General features: G+C 43.1%; 1 protein-coding gene across 6 annotated transcripts; it reads left to right on the top strand.

Moving 5' to 3' along the window:
- The first annotated feature begins 4,509 nt into the window (after positions 1 to 4,509).
- On the top strand, positions 4,510 to 18,292 carry LOC118388274 (RNA-binding protein 6-like). 6 transcript variants are annotated; one of them, XM_035777142.2, is made up of 21 exons: positions 4,510 to 4,582; positions 5,287 to 5,355; positions 5,527 to 7,225; positions 7,398 to 7,487; positions 7,635 to 7,704; positions 8,768 to 8,841; positions 11,303 to 11,377; positions 11,612 to 11,927; positions 12,291 to 12,448; positions 12,592 to 12,692; positions 12,788 to 12,857; positions 12,947 to 13,010; positions 13,216 to 13,295; positions 13,428 to 13,557; positions 13,718 to 13,815; positions 13,938 to 14,312; positions 14,398 to 14,553; positions 14,652 to 14,714; positions 14,863 to 15,165; positions 15,343 to 15,477; positions 16,994 to 18,292. In XM_035777142.2, exons 2-21 carry the CDS (start codon positions 5,306 to 5,308, stop codon positions 17,084 to 17,086), a joined length of 4,200 nt encoding a protein of 1,399 aa, XP_035633035.1. In that variant the 5' UTR covers positions 4,510 to 4,582; positions 5,287 to 5,305; the 3' UTR covers positions 17,087 to 18,292. The 6 variants fall into 6 exon arrangements, with proteins under 6 accessions (XP_035633035.1, XP_035633038.1, XP_035633041.1 ...); XM_035777145.2 differs by having other exon boundaries at positions 4,538 to 4,582; positions 5,584 to 7,225; XM_035777148.2 differs by having other exon boundaries at positions 4,558 to 4,582; positions 5,562 to 7,225.
- Positions 18,293 to 19,688: the final 1,396 nt, after the last annotated feature.

A 19,688-nucleotide genomic window follows, 5' to 3' on the forward strand; every position in this document is an offset into this window, starting at 1 on the left:
TTTTGAGTAAAGTTAATTTAATCCGTTTTCCAGCGCACTGATATACTTATCAATTCTAACATTTATGTTTATGGTTTTGACCCATAATTTATATGTACACTAGACTGGGCGGCAGCAAGCCCAGTGGTTAGAGCGGTAGACTTGCAACTGGAAGGTTGCAAGTTCATATCTCTGAGCTCACAAGGTACAAATCTGTCGTTCTGCCCCTGAATAGTCACGCCGTCATTGAAAATAAGAATTTGTTCTTAACTGATAAATGTTATAAAATATTACTCATTTCACAGTGGTAAAGAAAGTCCTGCGATTTGAGCTACGATGCTAATATTTCTATTTCTCTAAACTCTTCACAGTTGGATTCTGGATTTATGGACCCAATATCCATAGGTAAGATCCATAGATATGAATGGTCATTAAACACAATAGGCTGATGACTTGATTTCAACACAGTCAAAGTCCTGCAATTAGAGCTACGTTGCCAATATTTGTGTGAACATTTCACGGACCATAGCCAATACATTCACAGTGCGATTTCAACGGATTGCTATTTTTTGGTAAAATTAAATAATTGTGTTTTGTTCAATTTATATAACAACATTCCAAACGTGTTAATTCTAGTCCAAATATGGCATGATTCGACTATTTGTAGTAAATCAACAGAAGTCAATGATGAATTAATTTACCAATAAATAAAAATTAGCTGAAATTGCTCTGTGGATGTATTATTAAACTTCAGAATTGCTTTGGTGTCATGCAGTCAAGGCGTGATATTGATCAACCAATGATGTGTTAGATACCAGCCATGGACGTTTGACACCCCCTCATTTCAATATGGGATAAAGAAATACAATTAATAAAATTAATGTAAGTTTGAATAATTAGATAAAACATACATAATTAAAAACATACAGATATGTCGAGAAAATACATTAATTTGAGTGAGTATTTTAGCTTTTTTTATGTGTGGATTTATTTATTATACTGAACAAATATATACAGTCAACATGCAACAATTTCAAAGATTTTACTGAGTTACAGTTCATATGAAGAATTCAGTCAATTAAAATAAATTCATTAGGCCCTAATGTATGGATGTCACATGACTGGGAATACAGATATGCATCTGTTGGTCACAGATACCTTAAGAAAAAGGTAGGGGCATGGATCAGAAAACTAGTCAGTAGCTGGTGTGACCACCATTTGCCTCATGCAGTGCAACACCTCTCCATCACATAGAGTTGATCAGGCTGTTTATTGTGGCCTGTGGAATGTTGTCTACTCTTCAATGACTGTATGAAGTTGCTGGATATTTTTTTATTTAACCAGGCAAGTCAGTTAAGAACAAATTATAATTTACAATGATGGCCTACCACAGCCAAACCCTATTTACAATGATGGCCTACCCCAGCCAAATGACTCTGGAGCGATTGTGCGGCGCCCTATGGGAGTGCCGGTCACAGCTGGTTGTGATACAGCCCAGGATCAAACCAGGGTCTGTAGTGGCGCCTCTTGCACTCTGATGCAATGCCTTACACCGCTGCACCACTCAGGAGCCTGATATTGGTGGGAACTGGAACACGCTGTCCTGTGAAATGTCTAGTGCACATATGTCAGAGTCAAGGCCCGCGGGCCACATCCGGCCCGCGAGAAGGTTTTTTTACGGCCCCTGGGATGATCTTGATTTATTATTAGAACCGGCCCGCAGACCGCAGCAAGCCGGCAGCCCGCAGATCTTTTACACGCACCAATACTACATTTCCCACAATGCAACGGTGACGCACCGAGCAGTAGGCTGCTTCATTTCAATATTTATTGGCACAGCAGTTGTCAGCATCACAGTAAAATTAACTTTCAGATACCCATCAAAAATGGCAAAACGGAAGGTGGACACTGAGAACCGGGGGTTTCAAACAAGGTGGGAGTCGGAGTATTTGTTCACGGAGGTAGCTGGAAAACCTGTGTGTCTTCTGTGTGGAGAAAGTGTGGCGGTACTGAAAGAGTATAATCTGAGACGACATTATGAAACGAAACACGCGGACAAAAACAAGAATATGGACATGGAACAAAGGCTACAAAAGGCAGAGGAATTAAAACGAGGCCTCAAATCTCGACAGGCTCTGTTCAAAAAAGCCAAATCACAAGGCCAGGCTGCTGTCAAGGCCAGTTTTATTTTGGCAGAAGAGATCGCTAAATCAGCCCGGCCATTTACGGAGGGGGATTTCATCAAAAACTGCATGATTAAAGTTTGTGACGAAGTTTGCCCAGAAAAAAGGCAACTCTTTTTAAATGTGAGTCTGAGCAGAAACACCATTGCCGAGAGAGTAGACCAGTTGTCCATCAATCTAAAGAGCAGCTTGTGAAAAGGGAAAAGATTTCATTGCATATTCCTTGGCTGTGGATGAGAGCACCGACATTTCTGACATTGCCCAGTTGTCAATTTTCATCCGCGGAGTGGACTCCAGCCTAAGCGTGACAGAGGAGTTTTTGGCTTTACGTCCTATGCATGGCACAACTACGGGGCATGATTTGTATGAAGAGGTGTCAAGATGTGTAAATGAGATGGAGCTGCCTTGGGAAAAACTCGTGGGTTTGACAACCGACGGAGCACCTGCGATGTGTGGACACAGGAGCGGACTGGTGGCGAAGATACGGGAAAGATGCAAGAGGAAAACGCGACAGGTGAGCTGACAGCTTATCATTGTATCATACACCAGGAAGCGTTGTGCGGTAAAGCCTTGAAAATGGAGCATGTAATGAGCATCATCACGCGCACAGTTAACTTTATCAGAGCCAAAGGTTTGAATCACCGCCAGTTCAAGGCATTTCTGACGGAGTTAGAAACGGAGCATGGTGATTTGCCTTATCACACAGAGGTGCGATGGCTAAGCCAGGGAAAGGTGCTTCAAAGATGTTTCGAGCTTCGTGAGGAGATTTGTCTGTTCTTGGACAGCAAAGGGAAAGACACAACACAACTCCGAGACGAAATGTTTCTGTGTGAAATGGCTTTTCTGTGTGACATTACGAGTCATCTGAATGCAATGAACTTGCAGCTGCAGGGTCGGGATCGTGTCATCTCTGATATGTACAGTACAGTGAAGGCATTTAAAACCAAACTGACTCTGTGGGAGACGCAGATGCGGAAAGAAAATTTGAGCCACTTTCCCAGCTGCCAGACCATGAAAGAGAAGCTCTCTACCAGTGCGTTCCCGAGCGCACAGTTGGCTGATAAAATAGGTATGCTTGCCGCTGACTTTCGACGCCGATTTGCTGACTTTGAAGCACAAAAAAGCAGGTTGGAACTGCTCGGTAACCCATTTGCTGTTGACGTGGAAAGCTCACCACCAAACCTCCAAATGGAGTTGATTGACCTCCAATGCAATGATGCACTGAGGGCAAAATATGCGGCAGTGGGTGCTGCGGAGTTCGCCCGTTTCCTCCCCGACACAATGCCCCAGCTGCGCATCCAGGCTGCTCAAACGTTGTCTATGTTTGGCAGCACATACCTGTGTGAACAACTGTTTTCTTTGATGAACTTGAACAAAACATCACACAGAAGTCGACTTACTGCTGAACACCTCCACTCAATTCTGAGGATTTCCTCAGCTCAGAGCCTTACCCCGAACATTGATGAACTTGTGGAAAAGATGGGACACCACCAAGTATCACCCTCAACCTCAAACAAGTGAACATTACTGTGCAATCACATATTTAGAGTTTTTACTCAGTTCAAGTTTAAAAGTTAAAGTTTAATATTTGTTTTCACTGCATGTTACTTCTCCTTAAACAAAGTGTTGTTTTTGATTAATAGATTTTTGCACTTTATTTTATTGTATTTCAATCCAATTATATTTTAAAAATATTTCAGTTGAGTGGATGATAGAAAATTGCTATTATTGTTTTTTTCTTTGAAGTAAATTTAGCCCACTTTTGCTAAAATAGAAAATATAGGCTACTGATGGTGCCTTGAATACCGGTTTCTTTCATTTAATGTTCATGTTATGGGGATTTTTATATAAAGGAAATTTGTCTTTTGTGTCTGTTGAAAATTAAAGATTACTGACAGAGCCATAAGAAAATATTGCTTTATTTATCTGATCATATTGGAATATATTTGTTAGGTTTTCAGTAGGTTCAATTAGGTTCACTAGACTATATGCGTCATTTAAAAAATTTTCAATGAACATTCGAACAGTCCGGCCCTCGGCTTGTAGCTAAATTTTTTATTTGGCCCTCCGTCCATTTGACTTTGACACCCCTGGTCTAGTGAGTATGCAGGCCATGTAAAAACTATGTACAGAATGGCAAAACAATGGTGCTCAGGATCTCGTCACAGTATTTCTGTGCATTCAAATTGCCATCGATAAAAATGCAATTGTGTTCGTTGTCCATAGCTTATGCCTGCCCGTTATTTGACGCGTCAAACGGCGTTTCTTAGTATACTTGCTGCCATCAGTGGATACTGTAGTTCCCACGCTGTTAGAAGACTACAATTCCCACTTAAAAGTTACCCTCCCCGGAAATATCTGTTCCTTAAAATTTCCGGTCTCCATTTATTCCCCGATTGTTTCTCAGAAGAAATATCAAGGTGAGTCTCCCCTATGAAAAATACGTAGAAATTAATGAAATATGATTATGTAACGCTCATATCAACATCTGGCGTAAAATAAAAACATATCGCGTATTCTTTGAAAACAGATGGGTACCTGCCAGTATATGAGCTCGCTCGTGGCTTGGAATACAAAGCCGATGGAGGCAGTTTAACGTTGGCTTTACTGTAGCTAGCTAGACATGGTTGCCAGCACGGATAACGTTAGTTAGCTAGATGAAACGTCGTCATTAACTGGCAATGCACGCCATCGTCTACCTTGCTTGTTTTTCATCAACATACTTGATAGCTAGCCAGACAGTAAGCTAACGTTAGCTAGTTTCAACTGATCAACAAATGGTGTGGTAAATATTGACTGAATGGAGCTAGCTACTATCTTACTCAATTTAGCTAGCTAACGTTAGGGCTAATACTTGTGCTACTATCTTAATACCCATGTCACATATCTAGCTTGCTAACGACTCTATTCATTGGCACAACATACGAGGCTAAATAAAGATGGTGGTTGATGCAGACTATGGTATCAATACCATCTCGCTTTGTAGTAGCTACACTGTTTTTGTTTACTTACATTTTATGCTTATCGATCTCCCTACAGAAGGGGTATTTATACTGTGAAGGAAAAAATGCATCGGAGTTAAACTACTGTCTGGGATTTGACATGACATATTTTGCTCTGTCAGATAAGCTGGTTATTTGAAAATGATGTGGGACGGACCCAGGAGAGGACCACAAGGGGGCCCACCCTTTCGGTAAGCAGATGGTGGCAATTGCTGTATGCAAATAGAAAAACTGTCTTGCAAGAGAAAGTTAATGATTTTACATTCTCATGATGGTTACTTGATTTGAGAGTTACTTAATTAAAAAAATGTTTGTAAATGTTTAGAGCCCAAAGTATGAATTCTGACTTTTTTTTGTTCCAGTGGGGACAATCATGGAGAAATGTTTGGGGGCCGAGATGGCCCTATGTCTGATTTCAGGGGTAGAGACGGAATGAACATGGGTCCCAGGGGACCACAGGATCGGGGGCCTCCTATGGACATGAGGATGATGGACTGTCCACCTGATATGAGGGACCGTGATATGGAACCACATGACATACGAGGGAGAGGAGAACCACCTAGGGATTTCCTGGAGAGACCTGGAGAAGAGCCAGACTTCAGCCTCAGAAGACAGTATGAAATGTCAATCAGGGACAAGCTGCTTAATGCAGCTGCTGGTGGTGGTTTCATGGGGCCTGGGCCAGGCATGGGAGGGAGAGGAATGGGGGGGAGAGATGTGAGGGGGAGAGGCATGGGAGGGAGAGGCATGCCTCCACGAGATCTACGAGAGCCAAATGACAGATTTATTGACATGAGAGACAGGGATATGTTCCGCAAGGATATGCCAGGCTTCAACAATCCAGACATGGATGGAAGGCGAGGAGGATTTCCCATGGAGCCTATGGGTAGAAATGAGGGGTTCAGAGACATGGGTGATAGGGACAGGCCACCCATAGACAGGCCCCCGATGGGCATGGATGACATTGATGGGTTTAATATGGACATGCCTCCACGAGAACGAGATCGAGACAGGGGAATGATGGACTTTGACAGGAGGGGTGCTCCTCCATTGAATCCAAGGAAAAGATTTGAGTCTGATACAGACTTCAGAAACCGCGTTGGACCTCCAGCTGAATTCAGAGGTAGGGATAGATCTCCCGTAAGATTTGCCGACAATGATGGGGCTCTAATGGATGTCAGGGGAAGGCCTGGCGGCCCTCCAGATCATGGTGGCCCAAACAGACCCAAGTTTGTGGGTACAGATCCAGAAGGCACCCTTAGAGACAGAGAATTCCCAGAAATGGAAGAGGTTTCGCTTGCAGAGGAGTGGAAGAACCGTAAGAAGGAGAAGGACTCTCATCCATCCCCCATGCCCAGAGGTCTTCCTCCTTTCTCCAAAGAGATTCAGGGACAGCTATTCCCTCCAGTGTCCAGAGAAGGCAGTCTTCTTGGAGAGCCGGCAAACTTTAAAGAAAGGAACATGCCATCTACAGAATTCCCTGGGAAAAAAGATGGGCCTCCTTTTGATTTCCCTCGCCCCAACAGAGGAGCTCCACGTTCCCAGAACTGGGATAAAAAGCCACCCACAGATACCCCTGGCATGGATCTGCCACCTTTTGGCCGTAGAAGTCTTCAGGACCCTGCCTTTCCACCCATGGGTCCTGGGCTCCTGCCAAACATGCCGAACAGAGAAAGCAGCAAGCGCTGGCCCGAACATGGGGATCCCAAGCAGAATCAAAATGCACCAAATCGAGTTGACAGGCCTCCATACCTCTTGGAGAAGGACAGAACCCCATACATCCTAGAGAAGACTCCACCAACTCCACTGGGCCATGGGCCAAACGATAAAACTCAATTTAAAGGGCCGAAGGATGCATTGCTTGAACAAGGCCCAGCGAGTGTTAAGCTGGTTCCAGGGCCAGACGTCCAAGGCAAAGACCAGGACTACAGGGACATTGATTACAGAACAGGTCCAGGGATAGTCTTTGACTACAAACATGAGGAGCTGCCAGGACCTGACAAAGTTCTAAAAGAATCCAAAGCAGTCCCGGCTCCAAAATTCAGTGACTCTGGTTCCCAGGTTAGTAAAGCAAGTATTTAGACTAAACCCATTGAAAATGTAAATGTTTTTTATTTATTTAAATACAAATTCCATACAGATGTTATTGTACATCTGTTGGTGGTCCATTTTGTCATTTATATGAATTTCAATTGCTTTAACCTGTTATTTAAATTTGAACTGTCAACTAAAGGATCAGGATTACCGGAATGCATCTGTGAAGGACAAGGTTACTCATACAATTTGCATCACTGGAATTCCTAAGACGGCCACAATGGAGCAGGTAGGAATCAAAACACAGACATTTAGCGTTTGACTTGATACTTTTCTGATTGCACAAAATCATGCAGTTAGGTGATAGAAGTTTAGTTATATACCTATAGGTGTGTGTGTTAAGGTTAGAGCCTAATAATATTTAATTATCTTTTAGATCCTTGGTGCCTTTGCAGTCCGCGATGGTGTCCCAATGCAGGGAATGAAAATCAAGAATGTTGTGCCAGGTGAGACACAAGTCCCCGTGTGGACATGCTCAACTCGAACGATATCTCGAATCTCCTCCGAATTGTTTCGCTGTTTCGCTATTCGAATCATACGCTCATATTCTTTTCAAAGTGTCTTTGTTGCCTCCGATGTTCTCGGTCTTGATGCAATCGCTCATCAGTTCAGCAGCCAAGTTTTCTAAGTATGTAGCCATTAGTGTTTTTCATTCCTGACAATGTAGGAAGACTGTCCAAACATCCTTATTGCAGCAGTCTTTGACAGTGACTATCAGTCACAAAGGTTCTTATGACACGCCATCTCTTATGTTGTTCACACCTTTTCCTTATACACCATTTTCTATTTTATTCAAACAAAAAACTATTTGATTACGATAGAATATAGGCAGCAAGTTTATATTAGACTATGTAAGTACTTCAGGTTCTTGGTGTTGCTTTTCTCGTCATTCAGCTTAGACTAAAGTTTTCTCAATAATTTGATTGTAGGACTGCATCAGCCATCTACGTTACATTTTGGATCCCTGAGAAGCTACAATACCAAGTTTCTGAGTGACAAACTATTATGGCAGGTTTAAAATGCAGCAAGACAGTCTGTACTTTCTTTCATACAAAGTAGGCCTGTGCCTTAGTAGCACTTAAATCATACACAGTACACATATGCCTTAGTAGCACTTAGGTTATGCTATGCTTGCAGGAATTTACCTTAAGAGGGAAATTTTAAGTAAGCTGTAGTTGGTGTACTTGGGAGTATGTTTACAGACAACATTCAATCCATAGTTGAATCTGGAAAAGATGTTGGTACTGGCTTTTAATTAAGGACAACATTGCCAACTCAAATATAAAAAAATACATGACTTGAATGCATTTTGTGATGCAAAGGTATGGAGAGATTGGCATACATGTCAAAAAATGAAGAATTAGGACAATGTTCCATTTCCCCCAATGTATTAATCGAAATGCTACACCATCACCACAAACATGCTGAATGTGATCTCCTTTCGTGAACTGCTTTCCTTACTGGAATTGACTAACGCAAATCCATCTGTATTTCAAATGCTGTCCCCAGGTTACAGCTACGATACGGCCTATGTGGAGTTTTTAAACCTCGAGGATGCAGTCCACTTCATGGAATCCAACCAGGTGGCCCATCCTCATCTCTCTACATCGGCTGTGCCTTCGGGCAGGAAGAAGGCTTGGGCTGGGGGCGGGCATTTTAGAAGGGGGAGAGGTGGGAGCAGGGTTGGTTATTGTTTGGGATAATTTATGGGAGTTACTCCCTACCTGTGGGTGTGTGAATTGACATCGTTGGCGTATGTTCAAGGGGACTTTGCACAACAATAGCTTAATAAGGAGGTCAAAGAGGAGGTGTGCTTCTGGTGATGCACTTGGCATTGAAAAGGAAAGAAAAAGAAAACCACTTCGACCAACGTTCTCCAGATTTGTTTGCTGTAATGTAATCCTCTTAAATCGGAATGAATTTTGAAATGAAAACAAAGAAAACCATCTCTGAGAGAGAAAAAAATAACGTAGTCTCAAAACAATAAATGAGGTTAATGTTTGGATACATGGAATAAGAAATAAGGTACGTTGTATGTCTAAGCCCATAGGCATATTATCATCATGGGTCTTGTTCCTGGATTCTTGGTCCTCTGTCCATCCAGGTCTTAGTTGGATACTTTTCTTTACAGTGATATCTGTTCATTTTTAGATAGCAATGTCAGATCCTTCATGTTTTAGTGTTTTTGCGTCATTTTAACTTTGTTTTTACCAGGCTGGGAATAGTAGCTATTGGTGTTATGGTTATTACCTGCAGAATAATATATTAAGGATCCTAAGGTCTTTTCCAGATCACAGACTACTCAGTTTAGATATAATATTAGCTTTGAATCATTTACATATTCCATTATAAAGGTATTTATGGAACTTGAAGTTCAATAGATTTGAGAGAAAAAAATGGCTGCTGTTCTGGGATGGGTTGTGCTTACACGAGTAAGGCAGCCATTTCTGAGCTAGCGTTCAAGTCTGTATTAGTTTGTTTTTTTTCCTTTCAACTTTACACAGACTTTAAACGTACACGAAGTTGCTTTTAATTTTGGTGGTGGCCATTATCCTTTCAACGGTCCTTTGGTGGCAATATTGGAAAGTTGATCTGTTTGCTGTGACCCTTTTTCCTTTGACTTATTCCTTCTTGGCAATATCCTGCCATCACCTTTGGCAATCCACAAGGCCAACTTTACCTGTGTCTGTTTGTCTTGAGGGTTTTACTCATTCGTTGATCTCAACAAGTGGACAATGTTCGATTTCATTCATCTTTCTCTACACAGAGAGAGCTGTGCATCTACCATAGTAACTTTATTCCTTTGCATTGCTGAATGGATAGACTCCATCTCTAAATGCATCCTCCACATCAGATCCACTCTTGCCTGCTAAATACAAGCATACATCTTCTTGATGCCCATCCACTTGACAGCAGAGGAATCTTTTCTCTTGACCACAGTTCTTGGCTCACTTTCTCCTTTTGTTGTGAGACTTTTCTATTGGTCCCATTGGTATAGAGCCATGTAAAGTTTAGCCATGGTAGCACAGGTGAATGTCAGTGGTGCACGCCATGGGTATAGATTTAGGTTATAGATAACTGATATTCTTCCAACCATATTGGCCTATTCTGGTTCCCATATTGAGGGAATCACGCACTACATTCTTAAGTAACAGAACATCATCTAGGCCAGCCATATCTGGCTCTGCTCAAGGCTGGAAAGAAGCAGAACCAGTGACAGGTGTTACATGTTCCTTTTGATGTGTCTTCTATGTTAATTTACCCCATTGGGTAGCTGGTTGCTACAATGGTTTTGGGTCTACCATCCAATAGTTATGATTTAGTTACCTAAGATATTGATTCTAGAAACATGCGCTTCCTCACAATTGTTTCATGTAGTCAGCTGTATCTTTACCCATCAACGACTACATCAAAGTTTCAAATACACTCGTCTTGGTTCCTGGGTCTTACAATCCTAACCCTGTTAACGATACTGAACTCAGCAACTATGGGTTATTGTAGATATAACTGCCACTCACCATTTTAGTTAAACTGGAGAGTCTACCAACCTACAGCTTGCATGTCAAATCATGCAGTCATGCCTTTATGCAGATTAGTGTCATATATACATTTACAGAGCACTGCCGACATAATGGTATAATGAATTTCATGTTGGATTAAGTACACATTTTAAGTACATATTTGAGCCCTATACTGTCAAAGAATATAGCTTTCTAGCTTTATCTAGTAAGACCACTAATATGAAATTCAATCTCCTCCCCAAAGTACTGTACATGAGAAAAGCTAGAATTTCCACCTCCTAGCAAACAGTAATGCTATAGCATGGAGGAAATACCTTGGAAGGTATTGGTCGATCTAAGTTCCATATCCCTGTCAGAACCATAATGGTCGTCCCCTTTACCCTCACCACAGAGGAGGACTAAACCTGCCACAGTGCATGATGGGAGTCTTATTCTCTTGGAACATTTAGAATTGTGAGTCACTTGGTTGGCAAAGAAGCGGATTCCTCAGTTTGAATCTAGCTAACTCTCTTCTGTTTTTCAGAGATCCCTGAAGGTTGGCACTAAAACAGCTCTGATGCGATACGTCCAGCCAGACAGAATTGGCAAGGAAGCTCTAGTAAGTGTTGGATATTACAGTTAGGGCCTTTTTGTAGTTGGAAGTGATTTATTCCCTTTACCTTTGTTCTTGTTTTAAGCATTCTAGTAGCATAGTTATTTTTCTTATTGGTAATGTCCACCCCAAGATTTGTATGCATGCTGGACTTGATTTGCCTGTGCTCCTTATGTTAAGCCATAGGTTGTTGAGACAACCACCACTAAATAACTGATATGCCTTCTCTTGCTGCTTCAGGAACCAGGGCACAAGGCAGGCCCCCCGACCCAGGAACCCCTACTGCCATGCCCAGGCCAGCTCCTGGTCGACAAGGCCAAGAATGAGCACCACAGCCAGGATGTCTCCCAAGCCAAGACACCAGTTGACCCACTGTCCCAGCAGGGCTCATGGCAGCGCAGCTCGGACCTTACCCCAGAGGCCTGGCAGCAGCAGGTGGACCAGCAACTTAGACAGCAGGAGGCTGAGCAGCAGGCAGAGTCCTGGGCCAGCCGCAACCCCCCTCGCCAAGGCCCTGGCCCACATCAGATGGACCCCATCTTTAAGGAGAGCAAGAGTGAGTGAGCTGGGGCAATATTGCAATAGTTGGGAATTTAGAATTGGAATAGTTGGGGAGTAGGGAATTTAGAATTGGAATAGTTGGGGAGTAGGGAATTTAGAATTGGAATAGTTGGGGAGTAGGGAATTTAGAATGGGAATTGTTGGGGAATAGGGAATTTAGAATGGGAATAATTGGGGAATTTAGAATTGGAATAGTTGGGGAGTACTCCCCAAAGAATCTTTGGGGAGTACTCCCCAAAGAATCTTTGGGGAGTAGGGAACCCTAGTAAGGAGTTGATGGTGTGATTGTTTATTTAAAACATTTGTTTGTTTCTAAGGAAAGCTCAAGATCAGTGTGATTGTTCGTGTTTCCGCACAGCCATGATCATAAAGAATGTGAAGCCCACCACTACAGTGGAGACCATTCTGAAATCCCTGGACCCCTTCGCCTACCTTGATGAGAGGAACGTTCGTCTGGTCAGAGGAAAACCCCCGGGAGCCAAATGCTTTTGCTTCGTAGACATGGACTCCCATGAGGTATCACATAGCTGCCATTACATGTCAGTTGGCCACTTTGTCATGGTTTATTGCACTCCCATGTTTATGAATGTCTGAGAGTTGTACCCTGCTTAATGGATGTTATGTCTGGATGTCATGACGTGGCCTTTCTTCCATCCTAGCAAGTGACCCGTCTGGTAGAGCTCCTCACCAAGCCCAGGCCTCTCTCTATCGACGGGGTCAGGGTTTACGCTGAGGTTGCTAAGCCACTGAAGAACCAAAAGTGAGGGACACTTATATCATGTAACCAAGCTCTTCAGTGTAAGACCGGTGATGTTATTTTTTTTTTACCACTGATGGTTTCTATTCTCCTGGCAGCTACAGAAAACAGTTTGATAAATCAAACACTTCTCTCCTGGGGTACCCACCTGAGGCCAGTATGACGGAGGTACGTTAGGTGTTTGGTATCATTTTTGGTTTTGTTGAGATAATGTGTTGGTTAGAAAACTAATGTGTTGTTTTGTACTCTAATCGCAGCAGCAGTACTATTCATCCCAACCTCCCAACCAACCACCAGGATGCCCCCCACCTAACATGCAAGGTGAGACCTCTCTCATTAGTCAGTATCCCCATTCAAACACTATTCTCCCTGAAAATGTATGCCCTCCAGGACCTGTACATGAAGAGACAACAAATATTGTGTCGGGCTGTGGTTGTCTGTCTTTCAGCTCAACATGCTTCAATTGTCAGGTTATGTTGAGTAGAGGATGAGCAGGAAGAAAATTATTTGTATTATTTTTACCTAGGCGATCATATGGGTGGACCGATAAGCTCAGACCCTCTCTCCAATTCATCTGTTTCGCACTTGAACTCCAGCATGACTTCAGTAAGACACCATCAGACTATTATAAGACCACTTTATCCAAAAGTAAAGAAACATTGACAGTTTAAGCAGAGGAAATGCATGAGTGCGTGTGAAATGCCCTTCTAACCAATGCTTCCCTCTTCCACATCCTAGGGAGGTGGCTATGCTGAACCTCCACCAGTTGATCCCTACCACCAGGCTCTGGACCCCCAGGTCTCCTCTGCTGCAGCAGCAGGGGGGTTGGCAGCAACAGGAGATCATGGCACTGATGGCTACAGCTATGGTAAGGCCAAACAGTAGGCCAAGTGCACCCCTCAGACATCGGGGAATATGCCGCTTCAGACGCTCTTGTGAATCTGTGGAAAGTATGTGAGTAGACAGGAAATAAATTATTGTCATCTTGTCATACTTTTGTAACAGCTGTTTTTTATTTATTTGTCCAGCTACTGAAACTCCAGACATGACGAACTACCTGTATGATGCCACATCTGGGTTCTACTATGATCCCCAGACTACCCTGTACTATGACCCTGCCTCTAGGGTAAGAGTTCTACACAGTAGCTCATATGTGATACATTTTCTTCAAATGACCTTGGTGTGTCTGTTCTACTCTACGTCCTTCATGTGCAACGTGTGTGTGTGTGTGCGCGTGCATGTGTGCAGTATTTCTACAATGCCCAGACCCAGGAGTACCTGTACTGGGACAGTGTGTCCAAGACGTACATCCCCGTTCCCGGAGGACACTCTACAGACACCCAGCTCCCCATTCACCAGTCTGGTGTTGCCTTGGCACCAGACGTACAGGCCATTCTGGCCAATCCAGCAGCAGACGCTCCGCTCGACATGAAGAGACCAGAGCCAACCCCTCACTTCGACCCTCCCCAGCTCCTGAACCCCACTCCTGCCCCTAACCCCAACCCCAACCCTTCCCCCGAGAGAAGAGAGGAGGAGGACACTGCACCTCGCATAGACAAGAAAGACAACAAGGACAAACCAGGAGAGAAAGAGGAGAAACCCAGGAGCCTAGCTGCTTTCAAGGTTAGCCCACAATATAGTCAAGTATAATGAAGCTATTGTAACAATACACCACTTTATAGATGTTTAACACGCATGTCTGGCTCAGATCATGAAGGATATGGAGCGCTGGGCTAAGATCCAGAACCGTCAGAAGGACAGCGTCCGTGTTCCGTCCCCTGTACTCAAGGCCTCCGGTGGCGGGCTGGACGACAGGAAGTCCTCCAAGGCAGCTGACGCAGCCTTCACCATCTTCGAGAGGAAGGTGGGTACCGGGGGACTCTGTGACATTCATGCACTTTAATGCAATGGTGTGGAATTAAATCTGTTTTTTCACTGTCCCTCTTCTGTTTCCCTGAACAGGGTGGAGACGACCTCTTCAAGAAGCCTATGGCTCCTCCCAAGAAAGAGGGGAAGGGCTCAAAGGTGAGATTGATTGATTGGTCTACAATGTTCTGTTGTGTATGGTCAGGGGGAAAGAAGGGATGAATTTGATTCCAATCTATTATGTCTGTGGGGTGCCTTCCTCCCTCCCCGGTGACGTTGTTTCTGAACTGCTCCCCGCCCTTTCCAGCAGTCCATTGGCTCTCTGGGCCTGCTGGCGTCGGACTACGCAGCAACAGGCAGTGATGAGGAGGAGGAGGTGGTGCAGCATGAGGATCCTCAGGCCTCTAGGAGTCAGTCTCAGGAGAAGGAAGACAAGCTGACAGACTGGAAGAAGATGGCGTGTCTGCTGTGTAGGAGACAGTTCCCCAATAAGTACGGCCTGGTGCGCCACCAGCAGCTCTCAGACCTCCACAAGCAAAACATGGAGATCCACATGAAGATCAAGAGATCAAAGAAAGAGCTGGAGGCTTTGGAGAACCAGGAGAAAGAGGTCAGTGGAGGCTAGATTTACACATTTGATAAGTAGTCGTAAAGCAGTTCAATAGTCTTGAAAAGTTTAATTTTAGTTCCCTTAATCTCTCTCTAACCCCCCGATTCAGCTATGTTCAGGAAGTATTGTTGAAATGTTCTATGAACGATGTATTGATGTCTGTAATCTGTTCCATAGCTGAGTGCCAGGGAGTCCAACGGCTCCCCTGAACAGAAGAGAAGGAAACATCAACACCAGAATAGCAGGGTCGGTGGCTCCAGGGACATGCATAAAGGCAGCGAGAGGCCGGGGTTAGGTTCTGAGCCTGTTGAGGTACTATAACATCTTTCTTTTTCAGTCTGTTGTCAAGTTGGGTTTTTTGGTGATTTTAACTCGTTGTTTTTTTGTTTTATTTAAAGCTTGGTGGTCATTTTAACCCCAGTTGTTTTTTTGTTTTATTTAAAGCTTGGTGGTCATTTTAACCCCAGTTGTTTTTTTGTTTTATTTAAAGCTTGGTGGTCATTTTAACCCCAGTTGTTTTTTTGTTTTATTTAAAGCTTGGTGGTCATTTTAACCCCAGTTGTTTTTTTGTTTTATTTAAAGCTTGGTGGTCATTTTAACCCCAGTTGTTTTTTTGTTTTATTTAAAACATGGTGGTCATTTTAACCCCAGTTGTTTTTTTGTTTTATTTAAAGCTTGGTGGTCATTTTAACTCCAGTTGTTTTTTTGTTTTATTTAAAGCTTGGTGGTTGTTTTTTTTGTTTTATTTAAAGCTTGGTGGTCATTTTAACCCCAGTTGTTTTTTTGTTTTATTTAAAACTTGGTGGTGATTTTAACCCCAGTTTTATTTATTTTTTTACCTCTACGGGATCGGCGTCCACCCCGCGGGACGGTTGAGCTAACGTGTGCTAATGTGATTAGCATGATTTTGTAAGTAACTGGAAAATTTCCCAGGACAAAGACATGTCTTATATGGGCAGAAAGATTAACAAGAATTTAAGTTAACTGCACTGTCCAATGTAACTATTACAGTGAAAAAAATACCATGCTAATGTTGGAGAGTGCACAACAACAACTGGTTTGATACCTCTAAAGTTAAATAATGTACTTCAGTAACTTGCTCTGATTTGTCATCCTGAGGGTCCCAGAGATAAAATGTAGCATAGTTTTGTTTGATAAAATCCATTTTTATATTCAAATGTAGGAGCTGGGTTCTACAGTTTGAACCCCTGCTGTGTCCCCCATCTAGATGTATGAAGGTTAGTGTCTTTTCTGTAGGGAAGCTAATTATCCATCATTTATGACATTCCTGGGATTGTGTAAATTGATTTTTTTTATTTCCACATCATTTTTGTACGTTCTCTATAGTTATGAACTTGAAAATGTATCAGTTCACCATTTGGGAAGACTTAATACAACATTTTTAACTGTAATGCAATGGATCATTGGATCCGTCTAAAACTTTGCACATGCACTGCAAAATTGTGCCTAGACTCCTAAGTGATATAATGGCCTTTCTCTAGCATTTCAAAGTTGATGGGGGAGTGCATGTTTTTTTCTTTTGTATTGTCGTTTACCAGATCTAATGTTCTCTTTCATTAATTTCACATTTCCACCAACTTCAAAGTGTTCTATTTGAAATGGTATCAAGAATATGCATATCCTTGCTTCAGGTCCTGAGCAACAGGCAGTTAGATTTGGGTATGTCCTTTTAGGCAAAAATTAGAGAGAGAAGGGGGTGACCATAACGAGGTTCTATTAAAGCTAGTTGGTGATTTTAACCCGTTTTTCTTATTTAAAGCTTGGTGGTGATTTTAACGCTTTGTGCTTCCTATCTTATCTCCCACAGAGGAAGAAAAAGGAGTCTGTTGTCTGGAATCATGCCACCTATAAGCAAGCGGTGCGCAAGGCCATGTTCGCACGCTTCAAAGAACTGGACTGACCTTTCCTCCTTTTCAGTTTATTAAACATTTTGCTAAATTGGATGAGTCACTGAAGACTTGTACGGAATGACACATTTACCCAAACGGTGCACAACGTTCTTCAACCGCCTTTGAGCTATGTTTGCTGTTGGTGGGTGTGACCTGATCAATATTGGCGTGACCTTTTGAAATCGGTAAACTAATGCAGTGCACCATACACAATTGCCCTCCGTACCACCATACTCAACATTCTTAATAATGGCACCTTTTCCTTTGAATCAAACATTGCACATCGTTCTGTTCTGCTTAACACACCCCACATCACCCAATCCCAACTGTGTCCCTGTGTTTGTATGTATGAGGAACATTGGATTAATGTGCCTGCCAAACCCTAGCGGATCTTTTGGACTGAGCCCACCCCTTACTGTATCTGTGGGCCCACCTCACTGTACTACCAGCAATGCAATCTGTCCGTAGCCGTAGCTGTTGAGACAATGGAGCTGTAGGGAGACCGTTAGGGCCTCCACATTTCTGCAGTGTTCTCTATGCTTGTTGGGTGGGCCATTCACCCCCCCCACACACACACACACAGTACTGACAGAGCCAGATGATCTGAGAGACTGGATTAATGTGAGCAAGATGGCAGGTGAGTGGGAGAAGAAGCAGTGGAGTTGGTGCTAAGTTGCTCTACAGACTCAACCCAAATAGCAAGCTGTCTTTGACCTCCTAATCAATCCTTTTATGGGATGTAGCTTTTTTGTTTTGCCATGTGTTGTGTGTGGCTGATGTGTAGTGTTATTGCAGCCAGATCTGGCGTTGTAGAATACTTGTTGTACGCCACCGGGCGGTTTCAGCTACACGGTCATTTATTTTAACACAGCCTTTTTACATGGACTTATTCCTTTCCTTGTTTGATTTATACTCTGTATTGTGTGCGTACCTTTTTTAAGTAAAATATCAAATCTACTTGAAATTGAGTCTGGGGTTTATTTCTGTGAAATGTGTGTGATATTAGTTTGGAAAGGTGTGCAATAATGGACTGTTTCTGTCAGACAAATGATGTTCAGCAACTCTCCATTGGGTGGCAGCAGTGTTCTTTTGAGATATGTACAGTCACTGAACCTGAAATATTACATCCTTACCCATTCAGATAATGCAATGAACTGGAATACGCCTATGATTTTTAACATAACAATTAAAAAAATGTTTTTATGGAATTTGCACAATGGTCTTTGCTCATTGGTCTTGGGTATTGTTGACAGTGATGAGAAATAGGATGTTGTAAAACTGACTTGTCTGTCCATTGGCATTGCCATGGCTTCCCAGACTCCTTGCCACGCCCACAGCCCTTAGTTTCTTCTCAGCAATAAGTCTGGATCTGAGTACCCCCCTGACCCTACACTGAATGCCAACACATTTGGGGCCATCTGATTGGTCCTGAAACATGGGTTGGGCCAGAGCCAGACAGAACACAGTGGGCAAAGCGGCTGTGAGATTGGATTACCTTGTGATACCGGATGCTATTGCTCTGGGACTAAATATCAGATGTTAATGTCAATGGTTCCAAGCCATGTGCCAGCTCTGCTTATGGCTCCATTTTATTTTATTTGTCCCCTGAAGTTGTGTAGCTTGCTCTAATTAACCCTCGAGTCATATCTGAAGTCGCTGTGTCCATGGATTCTTGACCCCGGCCTTCAGTCAGTCAATGTAGAACAGAACAGCTGTGTCTTACTCTGTACATTTACAAGACTCCACTCAAGGGAAAATGGACCCATTGATTTATTTTTTGTGATTTTTAGTTCACATCAGCAGGTTACCTTTGACTCAAACTTTGCTGTCTCCCATCCAACCTGCTCCTTTATTTTCAAGCCTCCAACACAGTGGTTAATGCTGTTTCTAACCAGAGGCATTCTCAGTGAGGGGAGTCTTTAAGTCTGGAGACAGACACATGGCAGGGAAGCAGCACAACTCAGTGGAAAGCCTGTCTTGGCAGGGAAACAAGGCAAGTGTATAGCATTACCACCAACAATGGCAGGTTAAAGGGCATGTGTTTTGGAGAAAAACCAGCTTGAAATCACATGACTTGCTATCCAACTTTTGTTTTTGGTGTTCTAAATGTGCTATGGTTCAGTAATTCATTTCAAACTTCCAATTGCAGCTCTTATCCCTTAGTATTATTTATTTTTTCACGGCGAGCCAAGCGTTTGATTATGTCAGTGCTGATGGCAGGACAGAATCCATACCCCTCTGGTGGCTGGTTTGAAGTAGAGGTGGTAAGGTATGATTGGTGATGCCATGCTGGGTCAACAGATACTCCATCATTGGTAACCCACCATGGTAGGCATTGTCAGGAGTCAGCTGCAGAGTGGTCCCAGCATTGCACCACCATAGGCTGATCATAAATCACTGTCCTCTGGCTTGCCATGGCTCTCTCATCAACCTCTGTACCAGAGAACCCCCCCCCTCTCCATGCTCTGCTTAGTGAAAAGGGGCCGGCTACATGACTGTTTGTTTTCTGCTCATGCTTGAGTGTTGGTCGGTTGGGCCCAACACCGAGTGCTGTTCAACATTCACAGTCTGTTGAATCAAAGCACTCAACTTTTCCTTACACAACAAACTAGT

Source organism: Oncorhynchus keta, chromosome 10 (genome assembly GCF_023373465.1).
Source record: "Oncorhynchus keta strain PuntledgeMale-10-30-2019 chromosome 10, Oket_V2, whole genome shotgun sequence".
Classification (NCBI taxonomy): Eukaryota; Metazoa; Chordata; class Actinopteri; order Salmoniformes; family Salmonidae; genus Oncorhynchus; species Oncorhynchus keta.

Bases quoted from the DNA above. Each gene is read 5' to 3' on its own strand.
- LOC118388274 (XM_035777142.2), top strand. From the start codon at position 5,306: ATGATGTGGGACGGACCCAGGAGAGGACCACAAGGGGGCCCACCCTTT. The intron at 5,356-5,526 runs GTAAGCAGATGG...TTTTTGTTCCAG, and splicing joins CAAGGGGGCCCACCCTTTCG to TGGGGACAATCATGGAGAAA. The intron at 14,554-14,651 runs GTGGGTACCGGG...TTCCCTGAACAG, and splicing joins TCACCATCTTCGAGAGGAAG to GGTGGAGACGACCTCTTCAA.